Source organism: Somniosus microcephalus, chromosome 3, assembly GCF_052327205.1.
Source record: "Somniosus microcephalus isolate GS21.2 chromosome 3, FLI_Smic_1.0, whole genome shotgun sequence".
In the NCBI taxonomy this organism is placed as follows: Eukaryota; Metazoa; Chordata; class Chondrichthyes; order Squaliformes; family Somniosidae; genus Somniosus; species Somniosus microcephalus.
The window spans coordinates 213,263,406-213,280,278 of record NC_140989.1 but is presented as its reverse complement, the minus strand read 5'-3'; the positions used below and the strand labels follow the sequence as shown (position 1 = coordinate 213,280,278).

Sequence of the window (16,873 nt, the reverse complement as noted above, 5' to 3'; positions counted from 1 at the left end):
AGTTTAACTGTGGATTCTGAGTCTGGCAAGTCTACTGATGTGCCCATTTCTGAGGGACACCGGGCTCGAACTCAACTCCATTTCAAACTACAACAGCAATTAGAACAAATGCTTCGCCGTTTTGAGCAAGAGTTGAATGCAACGAAAGAGTTCTTTGATATAGAGTTGGAGAATCTGGAAAGACAACAGAAGCAGCTGATGGAGAAAATGGAGCAGGAGCACACAAAACGTCTGATGTCAGAGGAGTTAACGGTCAGCCAACTCCTGCATATGCTGAAGGACAGGACCCTGAAATGGGAAAAACTTGAACACAAACTTCAATATTCAAACGAAAGGGGTTCGGAGCTCTCAAAGGTTATTGGAAGAGCTGAGGTGGCAACACAGACTGAGATGACTGCAACAGAGCAGCCCTTGGATGCCAAAAGTACGCTGACTCACGTCAATGTAGAACAACAGACCGCTGAAACAGCTGCTCCGGTAGAGGGATTGAATAGTCTGATCAATCAATCTCCAAAAGAAGTTGAAGTAGTAAAATCTCAAATGAGGTCATTAGTAAACGACTTGCTGAAAGCCCAGAAAAAGCTGGATGAAGAGGTACGCATGAAGAAGTCTCTTCAGGAAAGATGTCTGGACTTGGAACAAAAGCTGGCTAACGCCCAGCTGGGTATGGAGGAAATAGAAGACCCTCTCGCTGGTCTAGATCAGGATGACACCGAATATTACCATGACCTATTGAGTGACACTGAATATTATAGTGACCTGGTCTGCCCAGCTTGTGATGAAAACTCCCAAAGTGCAGAAACCATGATGAATCACAAAAAGTCTAAGAAACACCGGGAGATGGTGGCGCTACTACTGAAAAAGGAGGAAGAGAAGGAGAAACTTTGCATGCAGCTGGCAGCTGACAGTGGAGCCCAGAGAGGATCCAAGAAGCAGAAAAGGAAAAGCCGAAACAGAAGATGACCCATCTGAACCATTATCACCTCTACCAGATCACACACGTGGTCCCTCCGAACGGAGCCAAATCAGTTCGGAAGTTCAAGCTGTTAAATCCATGAAAGGACTATTGAATGAGTAACGTGAACCGACTACACCACAGAGATTGAATCTGTGAACTGTTTTCCGCAGAGACTGAATCTGTGATCTGTTTTGACATGAAGTTATATATGTATATCTGTTATTACGTTAGGTTAAATGGGGGGATGACTATAAAGCTAAGAAGGGAGGAGTGTTGTGTATGTAACCTGTTCCACCTTAAGAGAGCTTAAGCCTGTTCCACCTTAAGAGATGTACTACTTTCTCAGGCTGCTGTAGACGTAATACCGGGGGTGAACACACCGGTATATAAGCACGGTGCAGTAATCTTGTATTCAGTATAGTCCCTACCTCCAACCAGTAAAGACCTGTTTTTATTGTTACTCATTAGTCTGTGTCTTAATTAACTAAATAATTCACAGACTTAACAGTTTTGAAGAGATTGTTAATACCTTACAGGAACATCTAAACCCTACACCGCTGCTGATAGCAGAAAGATTCAAGTTCCATAAAAGAAACCAGCACAAAGATGAGAGCAATGCTGACTATCTTATGGAACTACGCAAGTTATCGAAGCACTGCCAGTTCGGAGCAGGACTGGCAGACACCTTACGGGATAAGTTTGTCTGCGGGCTCCAGAGTGAAGGAACACAGAAACGACTACTTTCAGAAAAAGACCTGACGCTAGAACAGGCTTTCAGCGTGGCAGTATCCTACGAAGCAGCAGCACGGGGAGCTGCGGAAATACAACAGAAACCACAAGAATACAGTGCTAACGAAATGGCGTATGGAGCAGAAAAGTGCTATTGCTGCGGCAGCACAACCCATGATCAGAAGGACTGCTGGTTTAAGGACAAAGTATGCAGGCAATGTGGGAAAATGGGACACATAGCAAGAGTCTGCAGGTCGGGAAAGAAAACCAACACTACAAGAACTACTAAGGAAAAGTACAAGAAAGTAAAGAAATTGACAGACAGTAGTTCGGAAGATCAGGAGAGTGATAAGGACTCCGGGAGCAGGAGACTAAGTTGTCTAAAGTTACACAACGTGACCACAAAGGAGGATCACTGAACCATTTGGGTCACCCTCATGATAGCAGGGTCCCCAGTAAAGATGGAATTGGACACAGGATCAGCCCTAACTGTCATGAATCGACGAGACTATGAGTGGCTATTCCCACACATACCCTTGAAGGACACGTCCATTGTATTGAAGACATACACGGGGCAAAAAGTCTACCCCAGAGGAAAAATAAGGGTGCCAGTTGAATACAACGGCAAGGAAACACAGAAACTGTATCTATATATACTACCAGATGGAGGACCACCATTATTGGGACGTGAATGGATCCAAAAAATACAATTGGATTGGCATTCCATTCAGGCGCTAACTGTGACTGATAAAAAGGATGATGACGTCACACCTGGACGACTGTCAAAGATTCTAACTGACGCGAAAGAGGTGTTCCAACAAGGACTTGGGACTCTAAAAGGAGTAACGTGAACGATAAAAATCGAAGATAACGCAAACCCCAAAATTTGTAAGGCCAGACCGGTACCTTACGCGATCCGCCCAGCCGTTGAAGCAGAGCTGGAGAGTCTGGAGCATTCGGGTGTGCTGTCCAAGGTGGACTGGAGCGAATGGGCCACACCCATCGTTCCTGTAATGAAGAAATCATTGAGCAGCACGCCTGGGGAACCGAAGAAGGTTCGCATCTGTGGGGACTTCAAGGTAACTGTGAACCCAGTCCTGCACACAGTACAATATCCACTTCCACGGATAGAAGATATTTTCGCCTCACTATCTGGAGGGAAACGCTTTACAAAGATTAATCTGGCCCAAGCGTATCTACAAATGGAGGTGGAAGAAGCATCTAGGAAATACCTCACGATAAACACTCACAAAGGCCTTTACCAGTACAATTGACTGGTATTCGGGGTAGCATCAGCCCCAGCTATTTGGCAGAGGGCGATGGAACAAGTCCTGCAAGGGATCCCGGGGACCCAGTGTTATTTGGACGACATCCTGGTTACGGGCAAAAATGACAGTGAACACCTTGCCAACCTGGAGCAGGTGCTCACAAGATTACAGGAATATGGGCTACGAGCCGACCGCCCCAAATGCGAGTTCTTCAGGAGACAAATCTCGTATTGTGGCCACATGATTGATGAGGAAGGGTTGCATAAGTCGCCGGACAAGATTGAGGCTGTAGTCAAGGCTCCAGCACCGGAAAATGTGTCGCAACTGAGGTCGTTCCTTGGGTTGGTGAACTATTACCATAAGTTCTTGCCGAATTTATCTACAATTCTGCACCCACTGAACGCCCTACTGCAAACTGAAGTAACATGGGAATGGAGTGATGAGTGTAAGCGTGCCTTTCAGAAATGTAAAAGCCTAATCACTTCAAAAGAAGTATTGGCCCACTACAATCCAACACTACCGATTCGGTTAGCATGTGATGCGTCTCCCTATGGCATTGGAGCGGTGCTGTCACACAAATTCCTTGATGGTTCAGAGAGGCCAATAGCCTTTGCGTCGCGCTCGTTAACCTCAGCCGAGCGTAACTACGCCCAGATTGACAGGGAGGCCCTCAGCCTGGTGTGGGGGCTGAAGAAGTTCAATCACTATCTGCACGGGCAGAAATTCACCCTACTGATGGATCATCAGCCCCTGGTCTCCATTTTTAACCCAAAGAAGGGCGTTCCGGTGATGACGGCGCAACAGCTGCAAAAATTGTCACTTTTTCTAGGGGCACATCAGTACGACATAGAGTACAAGGGTACGAAACAGCATGGAAACGCTGATGGGCTGTCGTGCCTACCGTTGCCTACGGTAGAGGAAGCACCTGCAGTGGACCCTGTTGAGATATTCCATGCGACCATAGTCGAATGTCTACCTGTTACAAACTCAAGTATAGAGAAGGAAACCCGAAATGACCCGACACACTCTCGGGTCTATGATTTGACGGTGAAGGGATGGCCAGCACATGGCGACTCACTGTTGCCAGCATTCTCGCCAAGGAGAGAACAGCTGTCGGTGTGCCGGGGGACCTTGATGTGTGGATCCCGAGTGGTAATTCCACCCAAGTTGAGAGATAGAGTGCTCAATCAGCTTCATGAGGGTCATCTGGGAGGGGTAAAAATGAAAAGCCTAGCCAGGGCATTTGTGTGGTGGCCGGGAATCGATAAAGAAATCGAGGATATGACCAAGAGATGCACAGGATGCCAGAAGGTCCAAAACGCTCCACCACAGGCCCCGTTACATCCATGGGAGTGGCCCTCATCTCCATGGCAACGGGTACACATTGATTTTGCTGGTCCATTTATGGACTCAATGTTCCTAATCGCTGTGGACGCCCATTCGAAATGGCCAGAGGTCATCAAAATGTCCTCCACCACCACAGAGAAAACTATTGCAGTCCTACGGACCATCTTCGCCAGGAATGGCTTGCCAGAACAGATTTGCTCCGACAATGGGCCACAGTTTGTGTCAGAGGATTTCCGGAGGTTTCTGAGGAATAATGGGGTGAAGCATTACACATCTGCCCCATATCATCCAGCCACAAATGGATTGGCTGAGAGGTTTGTTCAGACCTTTAAAAAGGCAATAAAGGCAATGCATAATGACGACATACCATGACAACACAAGGTGGATAATTTCTTGTTTGCTCACCGGAATGCGACACATGCAGTCACCAACCAAGCTCCAGCCATAATGTTCTTCAACCGAAGGCTAGGATGTCGCCTGGATTTGCTCAAACCAAACATAAGATGAGATGTTGAGGATAAGCAATTCCAGCACATAAATGAGAAGCCAACCAGGAGCTTCAAGATAGGGCAACCAGTCTTGGCCCGCGACTACCGAACAGAAAAATGGCAGCCAGGAACGATATGCACACAGCAGGGACCACTAATGTACACAGTGGACGTTGGAGAGAGCATCGTGAGACGCCATGCTGACCAGATTCTAGAGTCACAGGAACAAGCCAAACCCATACCATGAGCAGGTGCACCTGGTAATCAACCCGAAGTACAGATTGCGTCTACCTCAGAAGCAGTGGTATTGGAAGCTGACGAACCAACCAATGACAATGAGCCAGAATCAACTCCGCCGCAAGAACAGGATACTCGAGAAAGGCGCTATCCAGTCAGGATCAGGAAGCCTCCTCAAAGACTGAACTTATAAATGATTATTTCAGTTGATGTATATAGTACAGAGAAAATTGTAATTGTAATTAGTTATTATTTAGTTGTTAAATGAATGTTATGTACTGTTTATCTAAAAGGGGAGGAATTGTTGTGTATGTACCTTTAAGAGAAGAACTGATTCTATACTGCAGTACCGGCAGTGACCACCCCTGTATATAAAGCCATAGCAGGCTTCTGTATTTCAGTCTTAAGTTACCCTCTGTTCAGTAAATACCTGTTATTATTGTTCTCCTGCAGTCCGTGTATTATTTATACTCGAACACTACAAAGGGATTCAACAGGATAGTTAGAGAAACTACTTCCTCTGATGGAATCATCGAATCATAGAATGGTTAGAGCACAGTAGGAGGCCATTCAGCCCATCGAGCCCATGCCGGCTCTCTGCAAGAGTACTTCAGCAAGTCCCACCACCCCCCCGCCCTTTCCCCGTAGCCCTGCAAAGTTTTTTTCCTTCAGGTACTTATCTAATTCCCTTTTGAAAGCCATAATTAAATCTGCCTCCACCACCCTTTCAGGCAGTGCATTCCAGATCATAACCACTTGCTGCGTAAAAAAGTTTTCCCTCATGTCACCTTTGGACCTTCTGCCAATCACCTTAAATCTGTGTCCTCTGGTTCTCAACCCTTCCGCCAATGGGAACAGTTTCTCTCTATCTACTCTGTCTAGTCCCCTCGTGATTTTGAACACCTCTATCAAATCTCCTCTCAACCTTCTCTGCTCTAAGGAGAACAACCCCAGCTTCTCCAGTCTATCCACATAACTGAAGTCCCTCATCCCTGGAACCATTCTTGTAAATCTTTTCTGCACCCTCTCTAAGGCCTTCACATCCTTCCTAAAGTGCGGTGCCCAGAATTGAACACAATACTCCAGTTGTGGCTGAACCAGTGTTTTATAAAGATTCATCATAACTTCCTTGCTTTTGGACTCTATGCCTCTATTTATGAAGCCCAGGATCCTGTATGCTTTTTTAACCACTTTCTCAACCTGCCCTGCCACCTTCAACAATTTGTGCACAAATACCCCAAGGTCTTTTTGTTCCTGCACCCACTTTAGAATTGTATCCTTTAGTTTATATTGCCTCTCCTTGTTCTTCTACTAAAATATATCACTTCACACTTTTCTGCGTTAAACCTCATCTGCCATGTGTCTGCCCATTCCACCAGCCTGTTTATGTCCTCTTGAAGTCTATCACTATCCTGTTCACTATACTTCCAAGTTTTGTTTCATTTGTAAATTTTGAAATAGTGCCCTGTACTCCTAAGTCCTTGTAATTAATATATATCAAGAAAAGCAGTGGTCCTAGTACCGACCCCTGGGGAACTCCACTGCAGTATACCTTCCTCTAGTCCGATAAACAACCGTTCACCACTACTCTCTGTTTCCTGTCACTTAGCCAATTTTGTATCCTTGCTGCCACTGTCCCTTTTATTCCATGGGCTTCAACTTTGCTGGCAAGCCTATTATGTGACACTTTATCAAATGCCTTTTGGAAGTCCATGTACGCCACATAAACTGCATTGCCCTCATCAACCCTCCCTGTTACCTCATCAAAAAAGTCAATCAAGTTGGTTAAACACGATTTGCCTTTAACAAATCCGTGCTGGCTTCCCTTAATTAATCTACACTTGTCCAAGTGACTGGTAATTTTGTCCCTGATTATCATTTCTAAAAGCTTCCCCACCGCCGAGGTTAAACTGACTGGCCTGTAGTTGCTGGGTTTATCCTTACACCATTTTTTGAACAAGGGTGCAACATTTGCAATTCTCCAGTTCACTGGCACCATCCCCGTATCCAAGGAGGATTGGAAGATTATGGCCAGTACCTCCGCAATTTCCACCTTTACTTCCCTTGCTATCCTAGGATGCATCCCTTCCGGTCCTGGTGACTTATCTACTTTAAGTACAGGCAGCATTTCTAGTACCTCCTCTTTATCAATTTTTAAGCCATCCAATATCTCCACTACCTCCTCTTTCACTATGATTTTAGCTGCATCTTCTTCCTTGGTAAAGACAGATGCAAAGTACTGATGGGAGAAACAATTTCCTTTGATGGGAGAATCAAGAATGAGGGAACATAATTTTAATATTAAGAGCCAGGCTGTTCAGGAGTGGAATCAGGAAGTGCTTCTTTACACATACAGTAGTGGAAATCTGGAACGCTCTCCTGCAAAAGGCTGTGGATGCTGGGATGCAAGTGGAGCTTTCAAGACTGATACCAATAGATTTTTGTTAAGTAAGGGTATCAAGGTATGGAGCTAAGATGGGTAAATGGGGTTGTAATACAAATTACTCGCGATCTAATTAACTGGCAGTGCAGGCTCGAGGGGCTGAATGGCCTCCTCCTTTTCCTATGTTCCTATGAGAAAGGTCACTGAAGCAAACAGTGTAAGTGGTTGTCTGTGAGGGTGCCGGTCAGTTCCTTCAGTAACCCCTAGATGGCACCTTCACTGGTTGGTTTCCCTTTGTTAATTGTTACTTGTTTCTCCTGTTTATTACTTAACTGCCTTTCACCTGGTTTATTGGTTTCACCTGTTTTTGCTTGTATTTAAGTTCTGTGGTTTCTTCTCTCTGTGCTCAGTCCTGACAAGGTGCACAGTCTCGACAAGCCTGTTGCTGTGGTAGCGTGCCTTGACAAGCCGGTTGCCTTCGTGGTTGCTTGTCTTGAGCTCCTATGTCTATAACGGTTTATCTGTGTTATGTTTTGCTTGTATTTGAGTTCTGTGGTTTTTCCCTTTGTTCTCGGTCTTGACAAGGTGCTGACAAGTTGCTCAGTCTTGATAAGATGCTCAGTTTGGACAAGCCGGTTGCCCTGTGGCAGCTTGTCTCGAGCTCAGTCTTGACAAGCCGGTTACCTCACGGTAGCTTGCCTTGAGTTCCTATCTTGACAAGCCGGATGCCCTGGGGTAGCTTGTCTTGAGCTCAGTCTGGACAAGCCGGTTGCCTCATGGTAGCTTGTCTTGAGTTCCTATCTTGACTAGCCATTTGCCTATGTGGTAGCTTGTCTTGAGCTCTTATGTTTTGTACTGTTTACCTGTGTGATTCTAGTAAAGTACTGTTATTTAAGACTGCCTATCTGCTTCTCGCCTCGTCTGTCTGCACTTGGCTCCAGAACCAGCCTCGCCCGGACAGCACGGCCCCGTGTCTACATGGCCCCGTGACAGCAACCCTGACAGTTGTCACGATATAGTAATCTTGAGCAGGAAAGTTTGTGGATCTTTCCTTAGCAGCAGTGTTTGTGGCTGAGAACATATAAATGTTCTGGATCAGACTGGAGAAATACGTAAGTCTCCAAGGCGGATGATATTTTTCCTTTATCGTTCGATTCCTGGGTTACCAGGAGCCCTGAAAACAACAGAACGTAAGAGGATCACAAGGGACTGAAGAGGAACTATAGAGTAGAAATTAGTGTTGGTGATATTTCAGTGAGTGAGTGGTCAACCCAGACTCCCTGGGGAGATTACCGGGGAGCAGTTAGTGTTGATTAATTTAAATGCCAATTAGATAGATTTATTTTCAGAAAATAATATTCTGGGATTTAGTATGAGTAATTCGAGACAGGACATGTGGTAAGTGCTGGGGAGGAACAGGTGACTTTGGACCTATGGCTCCCAAAGCTGTCCACCACTGGGGTTTCCCTCGCCTCGTGTTTGGGCCTGTTGTAGTCTCATTGACAGAGATTGAGTGCCAGGATTAGTCAACAACTCCATTATTGTTGTATCAGGCAACTATCAGGATGGTTGAGGTGAACTCGATGGACCGTGGTCTTTTGTCGTCCAGCAGTTCCTAGGTTCCTATGAACACTTAACCTGTTCTTTTGACCTTCCTCCATCTGGAGTAAACCAGTTTATCTGTAACTAAAATAACGGAGCGAAGAATGTTATACGAGTGCGCTGAGCGGATGTTTACTATTATCGGCAACACCAATGTCCAGGCTTCTGTGTGTTTCGTGTGACAGAAGGGGCTAAAAGGAACAGTGAGAAGTTATGGGATTGATCTATCGAAAAGGCTCCTGTCGCTAAATGCTTCTCTTCCCGTTTGGTTCCGTCAGAAGAGACAGAGACAGAAGAGACGCCAGACCAGTGGCTGCTGAGGAGATGCATCGGGACTGTGCAGGGAATGAAACGCTTCCGATCGTTCCTCATGGGAACGCATGGTAGGAGAAACTGTGGGACATATTAGTAAAGGGAGCTCGCTCCCCAAACTGGGTGCAGGCTGGAATTTGAGCCTTGGGCCCAGACTACACTGACTGTCCCTTCACATGAACCCAGTCTGTCCCTTCACGTAAACCCAGTCTGTCCCTTCACATAAACCCAGTCTGTCCCTTCACATAAACCCAGTCTGTCCCTTCACGTAAACCCAGTCTGTCCCTTCACATATACCCAGACTGTCCCTTCACATAAACCCAGTCTGTCCCTTCACATAAACCCAGTCTGTCCCTTCACATATACCCAGTCTGTCCCTTCACATATACCCAGTCTGTCCCTTCACATGAACCCAGTCTGTCCCTTCACATATACCCAGTCTGTCCCTTCACATATACCCAGTCTGTCCCTTCACATGAACCCAGTCTGTCCCTTCACATAAACCCAGTCTGTCCCTTCACATGAACCCAGTCTGTCCCTTCACATAAACCCAGTCTGTCCCTTCACATAAACCTAGACAGTCCCTTCACATAAACCCAGTCTGTCCCTTCACATAAACCCAGTCTGTCCCTTCACATAAACCCAGTCTGTCCCTTCACATAAACCCAGTCTGTCCCTTCACATAAACCCAGTCAGTCCCTTCACGTAAACCCAGTCTGTCCCTTCACGTAAACCCAGTCAGTCCCTTCACGTAAACCCAGTCTGTCCCTTCACATAAACCCAGTCTGTCCCTTCACGTAAACCCAGTCTGTCCCTTCACGTAAACCCAGTCTGTCCCTTCACGTAAACGCAGTCTGTCCCTTCACATAAACCCAGACTGTCCCTTCACATAAACCCAGTCTGTCCCTTCACATATACTCAGTCTGTCCCTTCACATATACCCAGTCAGTCCCTTCACATAAACCCAGTCTGTCCCTTCACATATACCCAGTCTGTCCCTTCACATAAACCCAGTCTGTCCCTTCACGTAAACCCAGTCTGTCCCTTCACATATACCCAGTCAGTCCCTTCACATAAAGCCAGTCTGTCCCTTCACATATACCCAGTCAGTCCCTTCACGTAAACCCAGTCTGTCCCTTCACATATACCCAGACTGTCCCTTCACATATACCCAGACAGTCCCTTCACATATACCCAGACAGTCCCTTCACATATACCCAGACAGTCCCTTCACATATACCCAGTCTGTCCCTTCACATATACCCAGACTGTCCCTTCACATATACCTAGACAGTCCCTTCACATATACCCAGACAGTCCCTTCACATAAACCCAGTCTGTCCCTTCACATAAACCCAGTCTGTCCCTTCACATAAACCCAGTCAGTCGCTTCACATATACCCAGACAGTCCCTTCACATATACCCAGACAGTCCCTTCACATATACCCAGTCTGTCCCTTCACATATACCCAGACAGTCCCTTCACATATACCCAGACAGTCCCTTCACATATACCCAGTCTGTCCCTTCACATATACCCAGTCTGTCCCTTCACATATACCCAGTCTGTCCCTTTACATATACCCAGACAGTCCCTTCACATATACCCAGACATTCCCTTCACATATACCCAGACAGTCCCTTCACATATACCCAGTCTGTCCCTTCACATATACCCAGTCTGTCCCTTCACATAAACCCAGTCAGTCCCTTCACATATACCCAGACAGTCCCTTCACATAAACCCAGTCAGTCCCTTCACATATACCCAGACAGTCCCTTCACATATACCCAGACAGTCCCTTCACATATACCCAGTCTGTCCCTTCACATATACCCAGACAGTCCCTTCACATATACCGAGACAGTCCCTTCACATATACCCAGACAGTCCCTTCACATATACCCAGTCTGTCCCTTCACATATACCCAGACAGTCCCTTCACATATACCCAGTCTGTCCCTTCACATATACCCAGACAGTCCCTTCACATATACCCAGACAGTCCCTTCACATATACCCAGACAGTCCCTTCACATATACCCAGATAGTCCCTTCACATATACCCAGTCTGTCCCTTCACATATACCCAGACTGTCCCTTCACATATACCCAGACAGTCCCTTCACATATACCCAGACAGTCCCTTCACATAAACCCAGTCTGTCCCTTCACATAAACCCAGTCTGTCCCTTCACATAAACCCAGTCAGTCGCTTCACATATACCCAGACAGTCCCTTCACATATACCCAGACAGTCCCTTCACATATACCCAGTCTGTCCCTTCACATATACCCAGACAGTCCCTTCACATATACCCAGACAGTCCCTTCACATATACCCAGACAGTCCCTTCACATATACCCAGTCTGTCCCTTCACATATACCCAGTCTGTCCCTTCACATATACCCAGTCTGTCCCTTCACATATACCCAGACAGTCCCTTCACATATACCCAGACAGTCCCTTCACATATACCCAGTCTGTCCCTTCACATAAAACCAGTCTGTCCCTTCACATATACCCAGCCTGTCCCTTCACATAAACCCAGTCTGTCCCTTCACATAAACCCAGTCAGTCCCTTCACATAAACCCAGTCAGTTCCTTCACATATACCCAGTCTGTCCCTTCACATATACCCAGACTGCACTGTGTCTATTCACATATGCCTAGACTTTGTAATGAACCTGAGGTACGTTTACCCAAATAACTAGTTGTTGTGTGCATTGTGTAGGAGAGGAATTGGCGGAGTTCTGGGTGAGGATGGAGAGGATGCTGAAACTGGATGAAACCAATGTCAATCAAAGAGATCAGTACTTCGCTCAGCTCCGAATGTTGCAGGCCACTCACCTGCAAGATGGCTCCGTCGTTATGTCCACCTGTGGTGGTTTCATCGGTAAGGGATTGGCAGGCTTGAAGGGGAGTCCGATCCAATCAAAAGGTTCAAGTCACATCATAACCTGCAACACCAGCTCATTCCCTCATGAAATATTTTCAGTTTTAGTCACTGAAACACAAACAGCGACCGCTCACCAAAGCAAAAGATAGGAAGGAGAAAAACAAAAGTGGCAGTCAGAGAAATCAATGATTTAAATCAAACATGGCCACAGTAAATAATAATTTTAATAGGTGTAAGAGCGTTAAAAAAACAAGCCTGAAGGCTTTGTGTCTTAATGCGAGGAGCATTTGTAATAAGGTAGACGAATTGGCTGCGCAAATAGAGGTAAACGAATATGATTTGGTTGGGATTACGGAAACATGGCTCAAGGATGGCCAAGACTGGGAACTCAACATCCAGGGGTATTCGATATTCAGGAAAGATAGGCAAAAAGGAAAGGGAGGTGGGGTAGCATTACTGGTTAAAGAAGGGATTAATACAATTGTAATGAAGGATATTAGCTCTGATGATGTGGAATCTGTATGGGTAGAATTGAGAAATACTAAGGGGAAAAAAACATTAGTGGGAGTGGTATATAGACCTCCCAACAGTAAGGCGGAGGTTGGGGATGGCATTAAAAGGGAAATTAAAGAAGCGAGCAATAAGGGCACAGCAGTCATCACGGGTGACTTTAATCTACATATAGATTGGGCCAACCAAATTAGTAACAATACTGTGGAGGAGGAATTCCTGGAGTGTTTACGGGATGGTTTCCTGGACCAATATGTCGAGGAACCAACCAGAGATCAGGCCATCTTAGACTGGGTATTATGTAACGACAAAGGATTAATTAGCAATCTTGTTGTACGAGGCCCCTTGGGTCTGAGCGATCATAATATGATCGAATTCTTCATTAAGATGGAGAATGAAGTAGTTGACTCAGAGACTAGGGTCCTCAATTTAAATAAAGGAAACTACGATGGTCTGAGGAGCGAGTTGGGTAGGATTGATTGGGGAATGGCACTCAAAGGGTTGACGGTGGCTAGGCAATGGCAAACATTCAAAGACCGAATGGATGAACTACAGAATTTGTTCATCCCAGTTTGGCATAAAAGTAAAACAAAAAAGGTGACTCAACCGTGGCTAACAAGGGAAATTAGGGATAGCATAAGATCCAAGGAGACGACATATAAATTGGCCAGAAAAAGCAATAATCCTGAGGATTGGGAGCAGTTTAGGATTCAACAAAGGAGGACAAAGGGATTAATTAAGAAAGGGAAAATAGAATATGAGAGTAAGCTTTCAGGGAACATAAAAACTGACTGTAAAAGCTTTTATAGATATGTGAAGAGAAAAAGATTGGTGAAGTCAAGCGTAGGTCCCTTACAGTCAGAATCAGGGGAATTTATAATGGGAAACAAAGAAATGGCAGACCAACTAAATTCATACTTTGGTTCTGTCTTCACAAAGGAGGACACAAATAACCTCCCAGAGATGCCGGGGAACATAAGGCCTGATGAAAGGGTGGAACTGAAAGAAATCAGTATTTGTAGGGAAATGGTGTTAGGGAAATTGATGGGATTGAAGGCCGATAAATCCCCAGGGCCTGATAATCTACATCCCAGGGTACTTAAGGAAGTGGCCCTAGAAATAGTAGATGCATTGCTGGTCATCTTCCAGAACTCGATAGACTCTGGAACAGTACCCATGGATTGGAGGGTAGCTAATGTTACCCCACTATTCAAAAAAGGTGTTAGAGAATAAGCAGGGAATTATAGACCGGTAAGCCTGACATCGGTAGTGGGGAAAATGCTAGAATCTATTATAAAAGATGTAATAGCAGAGCACTTGGTAAGCAGTGACAGGATCGGACAAAGTCAACATGGATTTACAAAAGGTAAATCATGCTTGACTAATCTACTGGAATTTTTTGAGGATGTAACTGGTAAAATAGATAAGGGAGAACCAGTGGATGTGGTGTATTTGGACTTTCAGAAGGCTTTCGATAAGGTCCCACATAAGAGATTAGCGTGCAAAATTAAGGCACATGGGATTGGGGGCAAGGTATTGACTTGGATAGAGAACTGGTTCGCGGACGGAAAGCAAAGAGTTGGAATAAACGGGTCATTTTCCGAGTGGCAGGCAGTGACTAGTGGGGTACCGCAAGGATCGGTCCTAGGACCCCAGCTGTTCACAATATATATTAATGATCTGGACGAGGGAATTGGATGTAATATCTCCAAATTTGCAGATGACACAAAGCTGGGTGGGAGGGTAAGCTGTGAGGAGGATGTCGTGAAACTCCAGTACGATTTGGACAGATTGGGTGATTGGGCAGAAACATGGCAAATGCACTATAATGTGGATAAATGTGAGGTTATCCACTTTGGTGGCAAAAACAGGAAGGCAGATTATTATTTGAATGGCAATAGATTGGGAGAAGGGGAAGTGCAAAGAGACCTGGGTGTTCTTGTGCACCAGTCGCTGAAGGTAAGCATGCAGGTGCAGCAGGCGGTTAAGAAGGCAAATGGTATGTTGGCCTTCGTAGCAAGAGGGTTCGAGTACAGGAACAAGGATGTCTTGCTACAGTTGTACAGGGCCTTGGTGAGACCGCACCTTGAGTATTGTGTGCAGTTTTGGTCACCTTACCTGAGGAAGGACATTCTTGCCATGGAAGGAGTGCAGCGAAGATTCACCAAGCTGATACCTGGGATGGCAGGAATGACGTATGAGGAGAGATTGTGTCGATTGGGCTTATACTCACTGGAGTTTAGAAGATTGAGAGGGGATCTCATCAAAACTTATAAAATTCTGTCAGGCCTGGACAGACTAAATGCAGGAAGGATGTTTATGATGGCCGTGGAGTCCAGAACCAGGGGTCATAGTCTAAGGATAAGGGGTAAGCCATTTAGGACTGAAATGAGGAGGAATTTCTTCACCCAGAGAGTGGTGAACCTGTGGAATTCTCTGCCACAGAGGGCGGTGGAGGCCAGTTCATTATATATATTCAAAAAAGAGTTGGATATATTTCTTAAGGCTAAAGGGATCAAGGGATATGGAGAGAAGGCAGGGACAGGGTACTGAATTTGGATGATCAGCCATGATCTCATTGAATGGCGGAGCAGGCTCGAAGGGCCGAATGGCCTACTCCTGCTCCTATCTTCTATGTTTCTATACCCTGTCGCTCTATCGTATTAGGATGAGAGTCTGACACCATGTCTGCTACCAGCTGCCTCCATAACAAGGTGACACACATGTCAGCCGTGGCTCAGGGGGCACCATTCTTACCTCTGAGTCTGAAGGCCGTGGGTTCAAGTCCGACTCCAGAGACTTGAGCACGTAATCTAGGCTGACATTTCAGTGCAGTACTGAGGGGGTGCTGCACTGTCAGAGGTGCTGTAGTATGGAAGAGATGTTAAACTGAGGCCCCGTATAGATGGACAGATGGAAAAGATTGCACGGCACTATCCATGAGAAGCAGGGAGTTCTCCCAATCTCCTCGCCAACATTCCTCCCTCAACCATTGCCAGCAAACTAGATCTATGGATTATTTATGTTGTTGCTGTTTGTGGGACCGTGCTGTGTACAAATTGGCTGCTGTTTTTGCCTTCATAACAACACGGCTTACACTTTAATAGTAAGAAGTCACACAACACCAGGTTATAGTCCAACAGCTTTATTTGAAATCACAAGCTTTCGGAGCGCTGCTCCTTCTTCAGGTGAAGTGGAGAAATGCATAAAGACACAGCTTATATCGTCAGAGAATCATGTCAGATGTTTACAGGTAACCTTTCCAACTGCCATTTATCACACCTCGGCAGAGAGATAATCACAGCAGTCAAAGGTGTGAATGGTGTCCAAACACGTCAGTCAGGGAAACATTACATCAAAGAACAATGAGGTGGGGTCACAGGGGGTCGAATATTGCAGATGCTGGGGTCTGTATGAAAAACAAAAAAACAGACAAAAAACATTTTTTTTTTTTTGGCTGGAAATCACAGCAGGTCCGGCCGCATCTGTGTAGAGAGAACAAGCCAATGTCGACTTGAGTCTGGATGACCCTGCATCAGGTGGGGTTACATGTAGCGTGACATGAACCCAAGACCTCTGTTGAGGCCGTCCTCATGGGTGCGGAACTTGGCTATCAGTTTCTGCTTGACGATTTTGCGTTGTCGTGTGTCTCGAAGGCCGCCTTGGAGAATGCTTACCCGAAGATCGGAGGCTGAATGTCTTTGACTGCTGAAGTGTTCCCCGACTGGGAGGGAACACTCCTGCCTGGTGATTGTTGCGCGGTGTCCGTTCATCCGTTGTCGCAGTGTCTGCATGGTCTCGCCGATGTACCATGCTCCGGGGCATCCTTTCCTGCAACGTATGAGGTGGACAACGTTGGCCGAGTCACATGAGTATGTACCATGTACCTGGTGGGTGGTGTCCTCACGTGTGATGATGGTATCTGTGTTGATGATCTGGCATGTCTTGCAGAGGTTGCTGTGGCAGGGTTGTGTGGTGTCGTGGTCGCTGTTCTCCTGAAAGCTGGGTAATTTGCTGCGAACGATGGTTTGTTTGAGGTTAGGCGGCTGTTTGAAAGCGAGTAGTGGAGGCGTGGGGATGGCCTTAGCGAGGTGTTCGTCATCATCGATGACATGTTGAAGGCTGCGAAGAACATG

General features: G+C 46.0%; 1 protein-coding gene across 1 annotated transcript in view; it reads left to right on the top strand.

Moving 5' to 3' along the window:
* Positions 1-16,873, top strand: part of LOC147121708 (regulator of G protein signaling protein-like) — a 109,221-nt gene that overhangs the window by 11,691 nt on the left and 80,657 nt on the right. Inside the window, exons 4-5 of the mRNA XM_085977989.1 lie at positions 9,291-9,395; positions 12,063-12,224. Of these exons, the coding sequence (XP_085834115.1) occupies positions 9,291-9,395; positions 12,063-12,224 (267 nt within the window). The remainder of the gene's footprint in view (positions 1-9,290; positions 9,396-12,062; positions 12,225-16,873) is intronic.